At 45.0% G+C, this 22,154-nt stretch overlaps 1 protein-coding gene and 1 non-coding gene across 3 annotated transcripts in view; both read right to left on the bottom strand.

Annotated features, from left to right (window-relative positions):
• Positions 1 to 564: 564 nt before the first annotated feature.
• Positions 565 to 22,154, bottom strand: part of RIMKLA (ribosomal modification protein rimK like family member A) — a 36,401-nt gene continuing 14,811 nt past the window's right edge. Inside the window, exons 2-6 of one of the 2 annotated variants that reach the window (XR_010940770.1) lie at positions 21,087 to 21,317; positions 17,642 to 17,728; positions 12,347 to 12,550; positions 8,540 to 9,389; positions 565 to 7,671 (exon numbers count right to left, since the gene is read on the bottom strand). Coding sequence is in view for 1 of the 2 variants with exons in the window: in XM_067725734.1 (XP_067581835.1) it covers positions 8,899 to 9,389; positions 12,347 to 12,550; positions 17,642 to 17,728; positions 21,087 to 21,317 (1,013 nt within the window). In the remaining variant the exon portion in view is untranslated. Of the gene's footprint in view, positions 9,390 to 12,346; positions 12,551 to 17,641; positions 17,729 to 21,086; positions 21,318 to 22,154 lie in introns of both variants that reach the window. The other variant, XM_067725734.1, reaches the window with a different exon arrangement.
• On the bottom strand, positions 10,991 to 11,063 carry TRNAG-UCC (transfer RNA glycine (anticodon UCC)). Its single transcript has one exon. It is a non-coding gene; the product is annotated as a tRNA-Gly (tRNA).

The raw sequence follows: 22,154 nt of genomic DNA, 5'->3' as shown, positions 1-22,154 counted from the left end.
TAATAGGACACTGGCTTCTGAGAAATCCATCACACATGCTACCTCCCTGGAATTGAGATGTTTTAATGCATCGGTGTATCAGTTTCTTTCTTGGTTACCCAGTGGCACTGGTGTGCTTGTAAATGTTTAACAGGTAGCTCTCCAGGGGAGATACTTAGTATATAGTGTTTGCCCATCTCTGTGGGGTAAATATTCCCTCCATGGCTGACTTCAAACTACCATTGTGATGTCACTGAACAATGCAGTTGGGAACAGATGCTCAGTTGCACACAATTATATGGCATTTCCACTGTACAAATACAACAGATGTCAATAACCTCAGGAGCACAGACAATAGTAAAAGGTAATAAAAATAATTAGTAAGTGATAAGTTTTGAATATTTATTACCTATATTTTTAATATACTTTAATTTTAGGTTTATATAATTTAATTATTTAATTAATTTTTTTTTTTTTTTTGCAGTACGCGGGCCTCTCACTATTGTGGCCTCTCCCATTGCGGAGCACAGGCTCCAGACGCGCAGGCTCAGCGGCCATGGCTCACGGGCCCAGCCGCTCCGTGGCATGTGAGATCTTCCCGGAACAGGGCACGAACCCGTGTCCCCTGCATCGGCAGGCGGACTCTCAACCACTGCGCTACCAGGGAAGCCCTATAATTTAATTTTTAATTGTGGCTGCATCTAACAACCAGCCCACAAAATTCCTGAAACTGTAACAATCTGCTCTCATGGGCTGGTCCAAGCCGGCTCCACCACAACACTGGTACTCTGGGGACCTCCAGGTGGGACTAAACAAACCAGCCACCTGCCTGGTCTTGCCTTCACGAAGACCTTTATTAGTTCTAGACTAAGAACCCCAGCTCTCCACTTATAGTAGAGCAGTGTTCCTTCCAAATAGAAGATTCTGGGGGTCCGACTCGGGACACGCCCAGGACAGCAGAATTTCAGCTGTTTTATTGGCTAGTTCCATCTGCTCTCAGGGCTGTCATCCCTGCCAAGTCCAGATGGTGCTGTTGGGCTATCAGAGTTCCCTGCACAGCTCCGCGCCCCCGCCCCCCAGCCTTCTGCACTCCCCTCACCCTCTGTTTGACAGATTTAATTCAAATCCCTGGCACCTCCTCCTTCCATTTGATGCAAAGCCAGCAAACCTCATACAGGAAGAGCCAGAGAAACCAGGTGCTAAATCATACAAGGTCACGCTGCTCCTCCACTCTCCAGCCTCCCAGGTGTCTGAGGCAGCCTTTCCTCCAGGACTTTTCTAAGCCAGATACACCCCCTATATCTTACACTAGAGCATCACAGAATCTCAGGGATGGATGGGACCTTTCAGTCCTTAAGCCTAAACCGCAGCATGCTTAATCAGCCACCAGTCCTATCCCCTCCCTCCCCCGCATCTCTTTTTCCAGCTGTAAAGCTGCTGTCTGCCAGCTTTTACCCCTTGGCACTGAGCCATGGTCACTGGCGGGAGCTGTTGGGGATTGCTGACAGTGGAGAAAGCAAGAGGAAAGGAACCTGCTGAAAGCCAGACTTGTGGTTAAGAGCTTCACATTCAAGATTGTGTTTATTTATCACATTTATAGGTGATGATGCAAAGGTTAAGCAAGATTAAGTGACTTTCCTGAGGTCACATAAGCCATAAGTTATCAAGTCAGGATTTGAACCGGGGCTAACCCAAACTAGCACCATTTACATCAATCCGTGTTGCCTTCCGTAAAGCGTGATGACCCCAACAGCTAGTGGTGATGATGGTGGTTGCCATGCGCAGCTAGGGTAGTGGGAATGAAAAATATATCACCCTAAGGGATGGCACTTGAGTTCTTCTTGGGGAGGGAGTGGTCTTTGCTTAGGAAAATGCCTTTAATAAGCCATCCGTGATAGAAGGTGAAATCTTGAAGGTAGAGGTGTTGGCAGGAATCATATTAGGAAAAGGAATGGCTATGCTGCCGTCCATGAGAACATACGTGGATTTAGTTTGTCCTGAGAAGGGAGTCAGGTACCACATGGAGTGGAAGGTGAATGGATTCCTCTGTAGAGTACAGAAGAACATTTTATGAATGGGGGTACCACGTCTGCATTGCTGCAATGCCTGCATTGCTGCCACGTCTGCGTTGCTGCCACGTCTCCCGTTTCCTCCCACATCACTGGAACACACACAGGCACACGCTCCCACACTGATTCATTTGAATTTTGGTGTGTGTGGAAGTGGGGACAGGAACCGAGCCTGTCTCAGCTGATGCGGTGAAGGGATGAGACATGATTGTTGCTTAAAATGAGGTAGCAGAAGTCTGGAGTCAGCAGTGACTGCTGAGATATAAGCCCTTTAGAAATCACAGAGATCCAAAGGCCCAGTTATCAGACTTCTCTGGATCTCAAGGGGCAGGGGGTCCTCAGCTGACCCATGGGCTACAACAGGGAAGAGTGCCCCTAGTGGCCGGCTGCAAGGGGGATGCACTGTGGAACTGCGAGAGGGAGGAAGCCTTTGACTTTGTGGCTGATTGTAGCTAACATGTGTATCAATCAGGATTCCCCCTCAGGTGTGCCTGACGGAAGACGTTTGGGACCTTCAAGCCCTTGGCCTCCATGGAGGCCCACGAAGGCCTCCGCAAATCCAAGACATTCTGCAGTGAGGGAACATGAACCAAACTGGGGCCAAGGAAGCCTTCAGTCAGCTTGGCAGGGGCCTTCTCTCACATCCCATCACTGATGGTGTAATGTGACGCTATGTGGTCTTGGCTGGTCTACAGGAGGCACAGGCCATGAGCCAGCACACACCAGAAAATCTTATCTAGGCCTCTGGGGCTCTTACCTAAAAGCCATCCAAGAGCTGAATCCTTCACAGCAGGCACCATGTTGATCCAGAGCAGAGGCTCAGCAGAAGGGGGATGGGCACAGGGTGGGTCCAGGATGGCAGCAGTGCTGGACGCCATGGAAGAACAGAGCCACCTCCGGCAGTATGCCACACCGGTTGCGAACCAGACTGCCTGGGTCCCAACCTTGCTGCTGACTAGCTAAGTGACCTTGGCCTCTGGGATTCAGAGTCCCATCTATAAAACAGGGCCTGAACTGATTCCAAAGTGCTGTTATTCCTGTGCCCTCAAATCTGGCTTGACGGGTGACCTTCTTAGGGTTGCCTCAGAGCCCTAGTGAATATGCAATGCCAGAGCAAGACTACCCAACAGTGTTGCGTTGCCAGCACGGGGCGCAGAGCAGTGCCACTGGTCAGCAGGGGAAACGCGCCTGGAGAAGGAAATGGAAAGGCTAGAAGGGACGAGGTTTTCATACTCGGCTGTGTGAGTTTTAGAAGGGAAGGCTGCAGTGTAACCACAGATTTGGAATGGAAGCATAATACGGTTTTAAGAAAGGATTAAGACAACATACGCCTGAGACGGTGGTCTTCCAGGTGACAAGAGTTTAAGCCACGATCTGATCTGAGGAGTCTCAGAAGCGTCATAAACAGCAGCAGGTTTTCTATTAGGCTACAGCGGCAGATCTAGGAACGCTAACTCCAGGGACAGTGACAAGAAGGCTGCTGTCAGGGCTCTTCCCAGAAAATCAGCGTAGACTGACAGCAGATAGAAGCCTCACCTCCAGGTGCACAGGAAATTATTAGGCTGTTTCACCGACTTTGGACTCACCCTCCAACATGGCTCTGTGACCGCCTGCACATGGTATTCTGGTCATTAACTTCCGGGAGGGTCAGCTGTTACTTGAGTGATCGTGGAACCACCCCCGCCTCCCCCCCAGCTAGCTGCTTCAACCTTCCTCTAATTTACATTCAGAGCTGGTTCTCAAGATCAGCCTTCATCAGGACTTAAAGAAGGGATGAGGTATGTCTTCTTTGGAGAAATGTCTGTTTAGGTCTTCTGCCCATTTTTCGATTGGGTTGTTTGTTTTTCTGATATTGAGCTGCATGAGCTGTTTGTATAGTTTGTCATACAGATGGCCAACAAACACATGAAAAGATGCTCAACATCACTAATTATTAGAGAAATGCAAATGAAAACTACAATGAGGTATCACCTCACACTGGTCAGAATGGCCATCATCAAAAAATGTACAACAACAAATGCTGGAGAGGGTGCAGAGAAAAGGGAACCCTCTTACACTGTTGGTGGGAATGTAAGTTGATACAGCCACTATGGAGAACAGTATGGAGGTTCCTTAAAAAACTAAAAATAGAACTACTATACGACCCAGCAATCCCACTATTGGGCATATATCCTGAGAAAAACATAATTCAAAAAGACACATGCACCCCTTTGTTCACTGCAGCACTATTTACAATAGCTAGGACATGGAAGCAACCTAAATGTCCATCAACAGAGGAATGGATAAAGATGTGGTACATATATACAATGGAATATTACTCAGCCATAAAAAGAAATGAAATTGCATCATTTGCAAAGACATGGATGGACCTAGAGACTGTCATACAGAGGGAAGTAAGTCAGAAAGAGAAAAACAAATATATGAACGCATATATGCGGAATCTAGAAAAATGGTACAGATAATCTTATTTGCAAAGCAGAAATAGAGACACGGAGGTAGAGAACAAAGTGGGAAGGGGAGGGTGAGATGAATTGGGAGATTGGGAGATTGGGATCGACATATACACACTACTATGTATAAAACAGATAACTAATGAGAACCTATTGCATAGCACCGGGAACTCTACTCAGTGCTCTGTGGTGACCTAAATGGGAAGGAAATCCAAAAAAGAGGGGATAGATGTATACATACGGCTGATTCACTTTGCTGTACATCAGAAACTGACATAGCAGTGTAAAGCAACTATACTCCAATTAAAAAAAAAAAAACTTCATGAAAAAAGATGAAAAAAGCGGGGGGGCTTCCCTGGTGGCACAGTGGTTGAGAATCTGCCTGCTAATGCAGGGGACACGGGTTCGAGCCCTGGTCTGGGAAGATCCCACATGCCGCGGAGCAACTAGGCCCGTGAGCCACAACTGCTGAGCCTGCGCATCTGAAGCCTGTGCTCCGCAACAAGAGAGGCCGCGATCGTGAGAGGCCCGCACACTGCGATGAAGAGTGGCCCCCGCTTGCCACAACTAGAGAAAGCCCTCGCACAGAAACGAAGACCCAACACAGCCAAAAATAAATAAATTGTCTTTGAGGTTTAAAAAAATTAATTAATTAATTATTTTAAAAAAGGGGGATGAGGTATGTCTCTCTTACTTCCGCTGAGGTGGATGAGAACCCATGCAACTCATTTTCTTTATACAGAATAGTTTTAAAGACCCCTATCTCTATAAGCAATACATATTCACAATTCTTTCATTCAAACAACCCACAGAAGAGCCATTTCTTCCTCCTTCCCACTAGAATTCCAGATGATCCCAACTTATTTCTTCCACTGAAATGTCACAAAACTACCCCAGACCTTCCTCTCCTCTCCTTCCTCCTAGTCCATCCCCAACATTCATGGAATCCCCTCTGAGCTGGGAGAATTGAGTCTGCAATTGTGACACTAATGGCTTAAGATCCACGTATATTGTTGATCAGATCCTCGAGACCTAAAGCCCCAAATCCACCTTCCGGGGGAACCCCATACCCCTCAGCAATCAGACAAACAGCATGAAGACATTTTTCCCAAGTGCAAAGTTATATATATTCTGAGTGACGGAGCTGTTGGCATTGAAGTTCTGACCAGTTTCAAGATGCTACTACCAGACAATGGGAAGACTGTATACAGACACTGCAATTTATGTTACACGAGGAAGACTGTCAGTTGATACACGAGAGTCAAGAGTTTCAGGTTAGAAATGATCCGTCCAGAAGGCTCAATACACTAAGAGCCTTACGTCTTTCAGGTCATAACCCTCTGAGAAGCTGCATCCTTTTTCAGGCCCTCTACCACTGTTTAGTGTGCTAATGCCAAGAACTTTTGGCCTCTTTAATCCCCCCAGAGGAGGGGTGATAGGAAACTGCTAAAAACCAGATGTGGGAGGCGTCCTTCTACCACCTCCCATGCAATGTACAGTTTCATTAATTAACTCCAACCTCAAAACACCCGCCCCAAGAGCTAAATAGAATAGGCATCTCCCCGAGCAGGAGAATGGAAAAATCGAGGCACAGAGTCAACTTGATTGTATAAGGTTAATCAGCTATTTTAGGGGAGAACCAGAACCGGCATCTGGCTCTGTGCCCCATGTTCCTTCCAGCAGACCCTGTGGGCAGCTGTGACGAGTGTGGCCCAGCCACCTGGCTGAGGCTCCCAGGGCCCACAGCCAGTATGGGAAATCCTGGAGGGAGGCTATGATCCAGCTGTGCCCCAGCTCTCTAGACAGGGTTCCAAGCAATGATGCCAATGACGACAGATGTCACTGGCGGCTGGAAAACGGGCCCCCTTTGACAAGTCTGGAAGCACCCTCTAGCTGCTGTGCTCAGGATGGGGCACACTAGCATCTATTTAGGTAAAGTGGAGAGACTGGGCTTACACTAAACTGTGGGAAGGAGTGAATGCAGCTTCCAGAAAGTCATCACTTGGTTCAGAGGTTTACGTAGAAAGCATCTGGCCAAATCCAACGAGAACAGACCTAGGACCATCCTTCTAAACCCACCCTGAGTGGTAAAGATAAGGTACATGTCTTAACCTATATAAAGGTGAAGGATTATCGTTTTTCACTGTACAGACACATGACTGGAATTACAGTTCAGTGGCATGCACCCTACGTTGACTGTATTTAAACTACTACTGTGTAGTGCAACATCTCCATTGCATGGTGCCAAACATTTTTCAGTTTCAGTTACTTGGTGAGATCTGATTTTAGCCACAGTACTTTCAAAGCCAATTTCTATTTAAATGTGTTGTGGAAAAAATGTAATAGTTTGACTTTATACACATTTTACATTTACAGCAGAATAAGTACAGGAATTCGTACACCCGAATGGGTGTTGTTGCCTTCAAACTGGTCACGTTGGGAAGATGTATCTTTAGTCCAGCGAAGCTGACCTTACGCATAACATTTCTAGAACCTTCCTTGGAAACTGTCCACTTGTAAGCATCCTTAACATTGATAAGTCTTTGTCTTTTAAGGGTAGATTTATTCTTTTGAGGAATGATATTTTTTAACAGCCAAGGAGCATTAGAAGATAAGTCTGATCAATAAAATGGGTGATGGAGCTCGGGATGAACTCTGGGGAAGGGTGGTGTAAAAAAACGAGGTCTGACTATAAGGTTATGAGGCCTCTTTTCTTGCATGGCTTCAAAGGTAACTCCAAAGAGGAAGTTTAGTGCTCTTGGTACATGCAACATCACAGCTCAAGAGTAAGGTCTCCCAGGGAAATAAGTACAATCATGGTGACTCTTTTTTTTTTTTTTTTGCGGTACGCGGGCCTCTCACTGCTGTAGCCTCTCCCGTTGCGGAGCACAGGCTCCGGACGTGCAGGCTCAGCGTCCATGGCTCACGGGCCCAGCCGCTCCGTGGCATGTGGGATCTTCCCAGACCGGGGCACAAACCCGTGTCCCCCGCATCGGCAGGCGGACTCTCAACCACTGTGCCACCAGGGAAGCCCATGTTGACTCTTGAGTGCATATGTTCTAGTGTATTTGGTTAAAAAGGTAGCCTTGCTCATTTTTGTCATACTTCACAGAAGCAGAAATGAAACACTCCATGTCCGTGACTTCTCCCAAGGGCAGTCTCATCATCTACTGCTGGAAGAGTTAAAATGAAAAGCACTTGGTGTCATGTCTACATTATCCACTCCCCCCACCCCCCATCCCCCCCACCAAATGTGCAATGAGTTATTCCTGATACCTGAGTCTCCCCAGTGTGGAAAAGTGGGTAAGGACAGGTCTCTGGAACCTGGGTAAGACTAGTATGTCAAGGGGATTGGAGTGTTTCCAATGGCTCTAGCTACCCAACAGGCTCACAACACCGACTCATACAAGAAAATCTCCTATAGCTAATTACGTAAAGTTTCAGTGGAAGAGAGGGGGAAATGATTATCTTCCAGTAGCTTTCTAGGATTAAAAACCCACTCGCTTCTAATGTCAAGTGAACAGTCTATTGAAAAGAAGTCCATGGTGTTCTAGTGCATGCTTAAGGAAGAAAGTGTGTGGCCACTAGGTCACTGAAGTGCATTTCCAGCTGAGGCCAAAGGCAGCAAAGGTGCAAGAGGCTGCTGGGGCTGGCGCTAGTTGAAGCAGGATCTATATATTTGGAGTGGCAAAGCAATCTGTAGAAAGCCCCAGTTACAGAGCAGGATGTTTGCCAACGAGTGAAGTCAAAGGACGCTCAATTTCACTTTCTACAAAGTGCTGCATTGAAGATGCTAAGGAGGAAGCTCCCTTTAAAACACCATATCCTGAGTGTCAGATAAATATGGTCAAGATGGTGATTGATGGGGAGCAGAGACTGATTCGCTAATAGCACTGGGACTGTGTATACTCCGAGCATCTCTCTCTCTCTCTCTCTCTCTCTCTCTCTCTCTCTCACACACACACACACACACACACACACACACACACACTTAATGAAGAGCACACAACTGCAGTCACATTCCACCTCTTCTGCACGTGCCTCTGTCCGGTGGTTGCTCTTTTGTACAGTATTTCCAGGAGCCGTTGAGTTAATGGGCTCCACTGCTAAAAGCCAGAAGCACAGCACAGAGTCAGCCGTAACATCCAATTGCTTGTAGCAGACATCGGTATCAAATCCATCAGTCGGGATGTTGTTCTCGGTGAGGGTTTTTATATTAGTGTTTATAGAAACCACAAAGCTAGGCCATTGGCTTCCATCATCGTTAGAAAGAATGCTGAGTGCCCAGATGGGATTTCTAGTTTCTGTGCAAATGAAATCACACTAGTCCAGATTTTATTCGCTCAAAACTACTAGGGAAGCAGTAGGATTTGGTTTCAATGCTGCCAAAAAGCAGGAACTCACTGAAGTTTTAATTCTGAAGCAATCCTGGCGTTAATGTTGTAGCCAGGGTCGGGCAGCATGGGGGCCGGGGCCCCCGCTGTGCTTGCTGAGGACCCCCGGATCTCTCCCAGTTCAGGCTCGCTCTCGCTAGAGGTAGACCCGCTGTTGATGGCGTAGACGCTCTCTGTGACTCCCTGAGCTGAAGCACAGCTGTCTGGCTCTTTCTTCTCCCTGGGACTAGACAGTCCCGGGAGGACAGCCATCTTCCCGGTCTGCCTGCTGGGCAGCAAGGACATGGTGTAGTCTGCAATGACCCCGCCCACATCTAAGTTGCAGGCCTGGTCGAAGGCTAGGAAACCCACGTTGGCGTTTGCTTCGCACACCATAAAGGAGCCATCGTCCATGATGAGGAGGTCGATGCCACAGAAGTCCATGCCCAGGATGTTGGACACCTGGATAGCCAGCTGCTTGCCTTGTTCTGTCAGTGGGCACATGACGCCCACGCCACCTGTGGGGAAAGTGCAGTGATGTAATGGTGACACTGTAACCGAGCAGGACCGTATAAGGCCTTCCCAGAAGAGACCCCTACCCATATCCTCTGCCTGCCCTTTGTCGTAGAAAAACTTTAGTCAAAGAATAAATTTAATCAGAGAAGTGAGAAAATGCGGAAAGAAAGGAAAACAGTCAAGCAAGATAAGATAATAATACTTTAGCCATTAAACAAAGTCAAGGACCTTTAGCTCTTCCTCAAGGACTGCAGTTAATATTCTGAGCCACATCCTGTGAGCTGTTTTGCAGATACTGAAACCCCCAGCAGGTGGAAGAAGTTAAATGTATGCTGCCCACAAGCACGGAGACCCCAGACCGGTTGGAACCAGAAGGTTGATGATGCTGAGAGCCCATTACCTCACCACCAGCCAATCAGAAGAATGTCCACGAGCTGATCACGCCCTGCTCCGTGAACACTATAAGACTCCTCACTACCCCCTCCAGGGCAGGACACACAGTCCTGTGGGCATTAGCCCACTGTGGCCCCCTTTGCCTGGCAAAGCAATAAAGCTATTCCTTTCCATGATACTTCACCAAAACTCTGTCTCTGAGATTTAGTGTGGCCCCAGTGTACGGAGGCCGAATTTTGGCAACAACACCAGGCACCGACCGGACAAATGAGTCAAATGACCCTTCAAGGAAGAGGTGAGGGATGTCGGGGGAGGGCAGCAAGATGGGCATTTTTATTACCAACAAAAGGTCTGGATGGAAATCAGGACACCCTCTGAGAAAGTAATGATTGTTTCTTTCCTAGAGTTTAAAAAATGTTTATATCCTCTGACCCAGTCATCCCACCATGAAGGAAATAATCTTACATATCGGGGAAAAAAGCTTATGCACAAAGATGCTGATGGCCGTCACTTAAAATACTGGAAAGTCAAAATACTGGTACATGGTAGGCACTCGATATTTGTTGATGAGTAAATGAAAAATTATAATCTAATTAGCTCACAGAAGAGGAAAGCAGCATAGTTTACACCCATTACTAAAAATGATAGAGTTCGTGATCACACAGGAAAATACTTAAAAGGATTGAAGGCTGTACAGTATGACCATAATTATGCAAAAAAACATCATCAGAAACGACACCAAAATGTTAACATTGGTTGTCTCTAGATGGCGGGATTAATGACAAATATCGTTTTCTATTTGACTTTGCTGTATTTTCTACACTGAGAATGAATTCCTTTTAGAAATTAGAAGAAACAAAATTATTATTTTCTAAGAAGAGAGAGGCCTGTGAGACAAAAATCTCATACCGAGGTCAGAGAGAGTCTGATTGCCCTTACTTGTTAAAAAGCTAAGACCTCAGATTTAATTGTCTTCCTTCAGTCTCTTTGCAAAGACTTAACACTTGTATTCTCAGGAACTAATGGCTTTACCTTAACTCTGCCCCTCCACCATCTATTATATGGTGTGAGGAAAAGGCTACTGAACAGCTTTAAAACAGCTCATCAAAAACAGGAATATGGATAAATTACAAAACAGTGTACTTTCTAGTTAAAGAATGGATTTTTTTGTTTGTTTTTTCTTTTGGCCGTATGGCTTATGGGATCTTAGTTCCCTGACCAGGGATCGAACCTAGGGCCCCGGCAGTGGAAGTGCAGAGTCCTAACCACTGGACCACCAGGGAAGTCCCCAAAGAATGGATTTTGTGAGCTGACTGAAAAAGACAAACTGATAATACATAAGGTTCGATACTGTGGTAAGACATGGGATTGTCATGAAAATTAAATGAGATAATATATTAGGTACTTAGCACTGTGTCAACCTGAGCCTAGCATTTGCTTCTATCACAGCGCTTTAGTCACAGTACCTTACGATGATCTGTTTATGCATCTTCTCCTTTACTGGACCATAAGCTGCCCAAGGGCAAGGACTCTCATTAATCGCTACACTGTCAGCCTCTACCCTGGAGTCCACGTGGGGAGGCTGCTCAACCACACTCAGGAAGAAGGACCAGATTGGTGTTTCAGCCTCGTCATTAGTCACCAGACTTGGTATACTCATCTGGCGATCTAGGAAATAACGACTGGGTACTCTTTCACATTACCAACATACAAATTCCACTCATGAGGCTGACAATAGATTTCTGTGATGAAGATGAACATTCCCATTCCCCCGGGACCATCTCCATGCACCAAAACTGAAAACAAGCTTTAGCAATAGGTTAATGGGATGAGGTTATGCTTTTGACCCAGACATAAACTGCAGCTTTCTAATAACGTCAAACATATAAGAAAAACACAATTTTCGAAAGAAAAAAGAAACACAATCTTCAATTACAATGGAAAAGCAGAATATGCTATGTCTCCAGCCATAGCCTTACTTTTCAGTTTCTTTTTTTTTTTTTAATTATTATTTTTGGCTGCACCACATGGCTTGCTGGAGTTCCTGGACCAGGAATCGAACCCGAGTCCTCAGCAGTGAAAGCGCGGAGTCTTAACCACTGGACTGCCAGGGAGTTCCCCATTGCCTTAGTTGAGACTCTCCTTGCTTCTTGCCTGAGCTATTGCCACAGCTTCCAAACTCAACTCCCTGCCTCCCTCTCATGCCTTCAATCCATCCTCTTCCCAGATGTCAGTTCTTCTCAAACACCAATCCTCATGTCACTCCCTTGTTTAAAGCTGACTGCCAAGTCCTAACACCTACAGGACAGGGTTCAAATCTCAGCATCCTGACATCCCTGGCCTGACCTCCGTCATGGCACTTACACCCACCTGCCACCCTCCTGGACTGCTTGCTGCTAAGGGAAAGGGCTTGTTTCTAATTCCTCTCTGTGATCCTGGCGCCTTGCAGACGGTCTGACCAGATAGGAGGGATCGAGACACATTCACTGGCTGGGTGCAAACATCCTAATGAAAAACCCTGGTGGCCTCCCCTGACCAACAGTCCGACTGAGCTTTCGTGCCTCACCGAGAGAGCAGTTGCTCTGCATCCGTCCGTCTGTGGAGCAGCGAAGCATAGAGCCTATCACCTGGCCACCTACTACCACCACCCGGATATCCTTTCCATGGGACTCCTTCACGTACTTCTGGAACAGGTAGGGCACATCATGGCGGATCACATGGCAGATATCTGAGAGGTGGTGTTTATCTCTTGCGAGAAAAACAGCTTTTCCTTTAAGAAGAAAGACAAAGAGCAAGAGAAGTAGTTAGAGAAGCCTTTGAGCGCAGTCCTTGCCATCCCACCTCCAGGTCCAGAGTCATCCATTCTTTCCCAACTCGCCTCACTGTGGCCCCTTCAATTTCTCTGAATCGACTCTTGCGTCTTATCAAATGGCTGTCGAACCTCATTTTTTTCTGGGTTTTACTCAGGTCCTTCTCCTTTCACAACTCTTTTTTCAAAATGAAATCGAAATGTATTCCAGAAACGCCCAGAAGGGGCCAAAATAACTTCCTAGGGATCTAGTCAATTCGGTTCCAGAAACAGTCAGCACCGCCTATCACCCCAGGATGCTGATTTGGTAGAGTCCATGTCTCACGTTTTTTTCTAAATCCTCACACCTCACACTAGGCTCGATGCACAAAGCAAGTGTCAATCAATGCTTACAGAACATAACTAACTGAACATACTTTAGAGGAATTCCCAGTCAAGATGGACAGAGACCCACAAAAGATAATGACACAGCCTGATATAGCATCAGGAGAGGTCTGTGCAAAATACTATGGGGGTTCAAAGAGGGAGCCACTGCCAGATGTGCTTCCTCCTTTTAAACATAAGAAACTTATTATTTGGCTGTACCCGTTTAATTCTGAAAGGAATGATCCGTACTTCTATTGATCTCTGGGAAAAGCATTCTTTCCTGACTCCAAATTCTGTATTTTCTGCTTGAATCACTTATGCTTTTGCAGTTATTTGGCATCTGCTTTTCCATTTGCATATTAGCTAACAGGTATGAGCGGGGGGCCCTGACAGGTTTGCTCTGTAAACCTGACATAAGCATACCATACCCTGATCCTTCTTGTTCGCAAACATGGAAAAAAGAGATGGTTTTCCTAAGATATGTGTCACCACCTTAAAAAGAGTGGGACATTTCTGAAGTCTTAATAAAAAGAGGAATGGGTATCAGCCCCTAGTGGCCTATAAGACCAAAAAATAACCTCCAAACCATGTCTCAATCATTGGACATCTGGCACCAGGAGATCTGGCATCTGGCAGCAGATGGCTGGGATTCAATGATAGGCACTGGGGATTCTCTGGACATAGGTAGGATTTTCAGCAGAAATGGGGGCTAAAAATATGGACTTTGTTCCTTGGTTCCTGGCACAGAGGTTCTAATATGGGGCTTAGTCTGCAGTTAATAAAGGAGCTACAGTTTGAAAGCAAGGAGGAAAAAAACTGGGCAGGGCGAAGGGCACTAAGATTAGTTAATCATCTACTGTGTGCCAAACACTTTATTTTTTAAAAAAATTATTTCTCTTACACTTCATACTAGCTCTATGAAGCCATTAGGACAAGGATAGTTATTTTTGTTTTACAGAAGAGGAAAATAAAGGTCCACAGGATTAGTAACTTTCTCAAAGGCATAGCCTGCATGAGTCCACTGCCTTCTTTAGATTGATTTCCATATACTAGAGCCTAACAACTGCTGTGACTTTGTTTACTCCCTACCCATTTTCCCTAAGATGTGTGTGCTACACTAGCAACGACCAATCCGAAAATAAAATTAAGATCACAATTCCGTTTACGATAGTATCAAAAGGAATAAAAAAACTTAGGAATACATTTAACCAAAGAAGCTCAAGACTTATACACTGAAAACTACAAAATATTTGAAAGAACTTAAAGATTGAAATAAATGCAAAGACATTCCATGTTCAGAAATTGGAAGATTAATATTGTTAAGATGGCAATACTCCTCAAATTGATCTACAAACTCAGTGCAATCCCCACCAAAATTCCAACTTCCTGTTTTGCAGAAATCGATATGATGATCCTAAAATTCATATGTAAATGCAAGGGACCCCAAATAGCCAATGCAATCTTGAGAAAGAAGGACAAAGTTGGAGGACTTGTATTTCCCAATTTCAAAACTTTCTACCAAGTTACAGTAACAAGATAGTGTGGCCTGGCATAAGGATAGACATATAGATGAATGGAATAGAATTGAGAGCCCAGAATAAACTCTCATACAGATCGTCAATTTTTGATTTTTGGCAAGAGTTCCAAGAGCATTCAGTGGGGAACCAACAGTCTCTTCAACAAATAATACTGAGAAAACTGGATATCCACAGGCAAAAGGATGAAGTTGGACCTTCATCACACCATATACAAAAATTAATTCAAAATGGCTCAAAGACCCAAATGTAACGGCTAAAACTGTAAAACTCTTAGGAGGAGAGATAGGTGTAAATCTGTGTGACCTTGGATTAGGCAAGCACAAAACGACATCAAAAATACAAGTAACCAAAGGAAAAAATAGATAAATTGAACTTCATTAAAACTTTTGTGTATCAAAGAATACTATCAAAAAAGTGAAAACACGACCTACAGAGTGGGAAAACATCATGCTCAAATTATGTATCTGATAAGACAGTAGTAGCCACAATATATAAAGAGCTGTAAAAAAGTCAATAAAAGACCAATAAGCCAACTGGAAAATGGGCAAAGGATTTGAATAGTCATTCCTTCAAAGAAGATATACAAATGGCCAATAATATGAAAAGATGTTCAATGTTAGTCATTAGGAAACTACAGATCAAAACCATAATAATATACCACATTACACCCAGTAGGATGGCTATAATAAAAACAAATTACACATTTAAAAGTTGCTAAGAAAGTAAATCTTAAAAGTTTTCATAATAAGAGAAAAAAATTATGTAACTATGTATGGTGACAGATGTTAACTAGGCCTATTGTGATCATTTTGCAATATAGACAAATATCGAATCACTATGTTGTACACCTGAAGCTAATATAATGTTTGCATGTCAATTATACTTCAAGTTTAAAAAAGACTTTAAAAATAAATATATAAAGTGGGCCCACACATTACTAATGCTTGGAAAACATGCATTGTGGCTTGTGGCTTGTTTTTACGGTGGAGGTATGGTGACCATTTGCATAATTTGTCGAGGCAAATTAATATACCCAATATAAAAGTTTTGTTTAGTATGTGAAGAAATTGGAACTTCATACATTGCTGGTGGGAATGTAAAATGGCATAACTGCTGCGGAAAACAGTTTGGCAACTCCCCTAAAGTTAAACACAGAGTTACCATACAACCCTGCAATTCTACTCTTAGGTGTATACCCAAGAGAAAAGAAAACATATGTTCACACAAAAACTTGTACATGAATGTTCATAGCAGCATTATTTATAATAGCCACAAAGTAAAGCAACCCAAATGTCCATCACCAGATGAACAGATAAACAAAATGTGGCATATCCATACAATAGAATATTACTGAGTCATAAAAAGGGATAAAAAAACGGATCCATGCTACAACATGATGATCCTTGCAAACATTACGCTAAGTCAGAGAAACCCACACAAAAGGCCACATATTGTATGGTTCCATTGATATGAAATGTCCAAAAGAGGCAAAGCCACAGAAACAGAAAACAGATTAGTGGTTGCCAGGGACTAGGGGAGGGGCCCTTGGGACTGACCTTTAACAAGTACAGGGTTTCTTTTTGGGGTGATGGAAATGTTATGGAATGAGATAGTGTAATGGTTGTACAGAAGAGTGAAGATACTAAAATCCTCTGAATTACATAATTTAAAATGGTACATTTTTGTTTTGTGAATTATATCTCAATTTTAAAAATATCTAAAAATACTATATCTTCTATTTAATTTGTTTAGTGTCTGTCTTTCCCTTCTACAATGTGAGCTCCTGGAGGGCAGGAATTTTTGTTCTGTTCCTTTCTGTATCTCCTTGGCACTTTGTGGGCACTCAATAAAGATTAGCTGAGTTTTATTTTATGTATATTTTACCACAATAAAAAACTAGTTGAGACATTGCATTTTTGCACTGTAGTACATGTGCATCATCTCGCCACCCAAACTCATTTCTCTCACTTCTTAGCAGGACCACTTCCCTTTCCCAGGTTGCTTTGCCCACACCTGTTTCTGTATGTTGCTCATCCAGTTCAAACTCCACATTCCAACTTAAGTCTCCTTTTCTTCCACCGAAGCCTTCCCTGACTCAGGGCAGAGTGGGCCCCTCCCTCCGTTTGGCTCAGACAGGCATTCACCAGCCATCGCCCTGAAGTGCTACTTCTCTACTCTCTACACAATGGAGATGAGAGCAGTGAGTGTGTCAAGTTCATGGGAACTGCTCATTCCATGTCCATTAGGGTACCTCCTCTCATTCCAGATGCCCTGAGCAGTTAAGGATGCCATCTGGGTATCATCAGGAGGTACTCGCTCTCATACCACAAGGGAGGGGGATGGCTTTCTGCTGCATACGTCCTCTTCAACTACTATGTCTTGAGCACTGTAGTAGGTCTTGGAGACAGAGATGGGCAGGACCTGGTTCCCACCCCCTGAGCAGCTCACAGTCAAAAAGGGGAAAAGGCACATAAATCTATAACTGTCATAAGCCGTAGTACTATGCTAGCGGCATGGATGAAGTGCTTCGGAAACACAAAGGGAAGGGCAATTAATTTTGTCTGGAAGAGAGGGAAGGAGACCAGGGATGTGGACAGAGAAGAAATGACGTGGAGCTGGCCTTAAAGCCCGAGCAGAAGTTCACTAGAGGGCAGAGGAAGATGGCGTTCCCAGCAAAGGGAAGAGAGCAGAGGTTTAAAAACAGCAGAATACATGGTCTAGTCTGGAATGGATTACAGAGGGTTCACGTGGCTAGAGAAAGTTGCAAAGGAAGATGGATGCTGTTCGTCCAGGGCCTTCAGTGCCACGGTGAGGAATATAAACAGTATGTAATAGGCAACACCAGTTCTTGGGAGGGTTTTTCAGCAAAGGAGTGACAAGAAGAGATCTTTGTTTCAGAGAAATTGCTCCCCCCAACGAATACAGGATGCCCTGGCAGTGAAGTTAGGGAAAGCAGTCAGAATCAAGTCAGGAGTCTGCTGCCACAGTCCAGGGAAGGGCTGGGAAGGGTCTGAACAAAGCAAGGACAGTGCGGACAGCGAGGAGGGGACAGAAGTAGGGACTACACCACAAGCTCCGCAAGGGGGAGCTCCGTCTCCTCCGAGCAGAGAGGAGGCCCAAACAGCAGCCCGGGAAGAGGGGCACTGACCCCGGTGTCCGCGCGTGCTCTTCACCACGACTGGGTAGCCCAGCGGCTCGGCTTCATCGATCATTTTTGAGAAGTCTTCATGCCCACCTGTCAAGAAAAGCAAAAGTCGGTGAAGGTGAGGCTGATGGTCCAGGGCTCTGGGGGAATTCTCTGGAGGCCTCACATCCCTCTGCTTAAGGCAACGTGAACCCATTCCATCGGACAGACACGCACTGTGCAAGTGCCACACAAAAGGTGGGAACAGAGAGATCAGGAAAGCAGCATTATCACGCGCTCCCACATGGCAGCGGCTTCATGCGCTCTGGTTCACGCAATCGTCATGACAACCCCGCAGGCAGGGCAGGGATTCTTCCCTTACCTTGGCTGTGGTAGGCGGAATTCTAAGAAGGCCCCCAAGATTCCTACCCGCTGGTGTACGTGCTCTGTATAACCCCCTCTCCTGAGTGTAGGGGGGACAAGTGACTATGCTGGGATAGCATTCCTGCAATTAGGCTAATAATCAGTTGACTTTGAGTTAATCAAAAGGGAGATGATTCTTGGTGGACCTGACCTAATCAGGAGAGCCCTGTAAAAGAAGGTGAAGCATCAGAGAAACTCTCCTGCTGGCCTTGAGGGAGCAAACTGCCATGTTGGAGAGAAGTCCATGTGACAGGGCCAACAGGCAGCCTCTAAGAGCTGAGAATGGCCCTCAGTTGACAGCCAGCAAGTAAGTGGGAACCTCAGTCCTACAACTACAAGGAACTGAATGCCAACAGTAAGCCTGGAAGACCCCAGACCTCAGATGTGGTCCCAGCCCAGCTGCCCTGGCGAGACCTAAGCAAAGAGTCCAGCTATGCTGTGGCTGGACTTCAGACCTCCAGAAACTGTGAGATGATAAATGGGTGTTGTTTAAGCTGCTAAGTTTTCAGTAGATTGTTGTACTGCAGTAGAAAACCAATACCCAAAGAAACCAAGCCTGGGATATTTCTCACCCAAAGGTAAGGCATGATTTGAAAGCCCGAATTGGCTCCACTACACTCCTTTAAGCCTTCATTTAAAAAATATGAATATTAATCTTTGGGGGACCATTATTCTACCTACCACAGGTGATACTGTAGTTCATCAATTTTTTTTTTTTTTGCAGTATGCGGGCCTCTCACTGCTGCGGCCTCTCCCATTGCGGAGCACAGGCTCCAGACGCACAGGCTCAGTGGCCATGGCTCACGGGCCCAGCCACTCCGCAGCATGTGGGATCTTCCCGGACCTGGGCATGAACCCGCATCCCCTGCATCGGCAGGCGGACTCTCAACCACTGCGTCACCAGGGAAGCCCAGTTCATCAATTTTTTGCAAAGCAAAATACTCTGGGATACTAATAAGACCTGTCACAAAAGTGCTAATGATTAAAAAAAAATAAAGCAGCATGAAAAGGCTGTGTAGATAATCAGGGGCATCTTTACAATGAGGACATTTTATAAGAAGAGAACTCCCAGCTTCCTGACACCCACTGATAAATATAACTCGTTTCTAGCCATCCTTTTGTCCTTCCCTCATAATACAGTGCAAGAGGGGTCCTGCTTATCTGAGGCCATCCCCGCACCTGTGCCCCGGACCCCTTTCCCTCTCACCTCCTCAGGGATCTTGCACCATTAAGTGTCCCCTCTCTGCTGTATCTTCAACCTCTCAGTTCAGAATTCCAGCAGCATTTTAAACATGCTCAGTAATCTCCCATCTTAAACAAATAAAACCCATTCCTTCACCCTGCATCATCTCTTAACTACAACCTTGTATCCTTACAATCAAGCTACTCAAAGGGTTTCCGTTTCCTCACTTCCCATTCACTTCCTCATCCTTGACAAGTTGGCTTTTCTCCCTATGGCTGAACTGAAGCTGTGTTCATTGAATTCCCTGTTGCTAGATCCAACACACATCTCCATGAGTATGTTACGCATCCTCTCAGAATTAAACACCCCTTTTAATTACACCATCCTTCTTGGGATGTTCTTTCCATTGGCTTCTGTCATCTCTCTTCTTTCTGTTCTCACCTCTCCAGGTGCTCTTACTTGGCCTCTTGCATAGGTCCTTCTTCCTTTTCCTATTCCCTAAAGGATTCCCTCTCGAACCCTCTTTTATTAAATGTTGTTATTTTATTGTGGTAAAATATACATAACGTAAAAGTTACCATTTGAACCATTTTAGGTGTACAGCTCAGGCCTCTCTTCATTCTGCATCTTCTCCCTGAGTAATCTCATCCATTCTTGTGACTTCACTTAACATAATGGAAGTTTCCAAATCCACTTCCTTAGTCTACACCTCTCTCAGGAGCTCCAGATCCATTTACCTGCTGCCTACTGAATAGTTTTACTTTTACATACTACAGACACCTCAAACAGAATGTGTCCCAAACTATAATAACCTCTTCCGACAATGCCTTGCCCTACCCACCAATCTGTTTCTCCTCTCCCATGGTTCTAGTCTCAGTGAGTGTTCGCTTTCACATCTGGTTGCCCAAACCAGAAACCAGAGTCACTCTTGATTCCTCTCCATGCTCCGCATAGCCACTCAATCATCATGTCCTAATATTTCTGTCTCCTTCCTAAGTCCTGAATCTGTTCACTTATCTTCATTCTTACTATGGCCACCTTAGTTTAGACTATCATTGCTCATTTGCATTGTTTATAAAGCCTACCAGTACATATCCTGTCGCTACTTTGCCTCTGGTCCAATTCCTTCTCCACAGTGTAGCCAAAGTGACATTCTGAACTCTGATCAGGCCATTTCCTTGCTTAAAGCCCTCCAATAACTTCCTGTTAGTCTCAGGATTACCCCTGATCTCTTTCATGTACTGTATATGGTGACTTCTTATCTTTCTAGCCTTATATCTCAACCCTATCTCCTTGATGTTCCACAAACTACTCAAAATACCACCAATCGGTCATGCTCTCTCTTGCCTCTAGGTCTTTCTATATTCTGCTTTCTTCTTAGACTGCTCCCCTGTCCCCCTTGCTTTAGCTGGATAACTTCAGCTAGTTTAGATGTTCTCTCTTTTGGGAAGCCTTCTTTCCCCATCACCTACTAAACGAAATTAGGAGCTCTCCTGTGTATTCCCATACCACCTTGCGCTAACTCTTATCCTGGCACTGCACTGAAACTGCCTCTGATGAACTGGGAATGCCCTGAGGGTAGGACTCTCTTACTTGTTGCTAGAGCCTAGAGCCTATTGTGGTAGTTGGCACACAGTGTGTACCAGCTACATATTTAATGAATGAATTCCAGAGAGAAAGAAGTAAAGACATTTCAGACAGAGGGAATGACTATGATAAAGACTCAAGATGTTGAATCATCTAAGATGAACAGATTCGCCTTGAAAACCAACAAGAGATGCCAGAGGCCTTCTGGGGAGAGAGAACATAGGGATGCAGGCTATTTGGAAAGACAAGTCTCAATCCTATTTTAAGGACACTCACCATAGGAGAAGGTGTCCGGCATGGGGACCCCATGTCCAGCCAGCTCCTGGAATGTCCAGAATTTGTTGATGCAGTTTAGAATGCTCTGTGGGCGGTTGACTAAGCGGCAGCCCAACTTCTCCAGGTGTCGCAGGACGGTGATGTCACTGTCCGACTGCACTGAGGGTGTGGGCACCCGGACGAGCACCACGTCTGGGAAAGTGGTGAGCGCCTTCTGGTTCAGCTGCAGGCCTGCAATCAAAGGAAGAAATGAGCTCTGGGCTGGCCATCATCTAGTCCCACCAGAAGCACTGGTTCCAACAGACTCCTCAAGACTGAACCTAGCAGGAAGATAGCCTTGAAAACGGCACTTGGATATCCTGTTGTAATGAGAAGCTACCGTCCACCCTATACTCCAAACACATGGGCAGAGCACGACATTGAGGAAACACAAAAGAATGAACAGGGTGGGGCCGGGGGGGGGGAAGAGCAGCATATCAAGAATAATCCAAGTTAGAAGAATCCATAGGAGATAATGCAGTCCAGCACCCTCCTTCCATGTAGGACTAGTGTTACTCAAAATGTAGTGGCTTAGGAGGCTGGACACTTAATGACAAGGAATGCAGTAAAGGTCACTTACGGTATTTTACCACTCTTATGACTTCATCTTTAAAAGTCATCTGGAATATTACGAATATAATGAATGTAAAAATGTCAATGTTAGGTAAAAAAAAACAGGATACAAAATTATCAGTACAAGTTAGAAAATGCTAGAAGGAAATATACCAACATTTTAACAGTGGGTAATGGGACTATAGATGAGTTTCTATTTATACTTATCAGTATTTTCCAAAATATCTCCAACTGTGTATTACCTTGATACCAAAAAACTTTAAAAAAATCAATATACTAAAAATCAATTCAATATTAAGAAAAACTAGAATGCATCACAGAACAATTGGTCTATATAGCCAAAGGACTTAAACCTGTATGATACTGGATGAACTGGTAGTATTAGCTTGTAGTGAAGACTCAGAGGAACAGGAGTGCAGTCTCAATTATCTGTGCAGCTCCATGCAGAAGAATTAT

Source organism: Pseudorca crassidens, chromosome 2, assembly GCF_039906515.1.
Source record: "Pseudorca crassidens isolate mPseCra1 chromosome 2, mPseCra1.hap1, whole genome shotgun sequence".
NCBI classification, from domain to species: domain Eukaryota; kingdom Metazoa; phylum Chordata; class Mammalia; order Artiodactyla; family Delphinidae; genus Pseudorca; species Pseudorca crassidens.
This window is presented reverse-complemented; position numbering and strand designations above follow the sequence as displayed.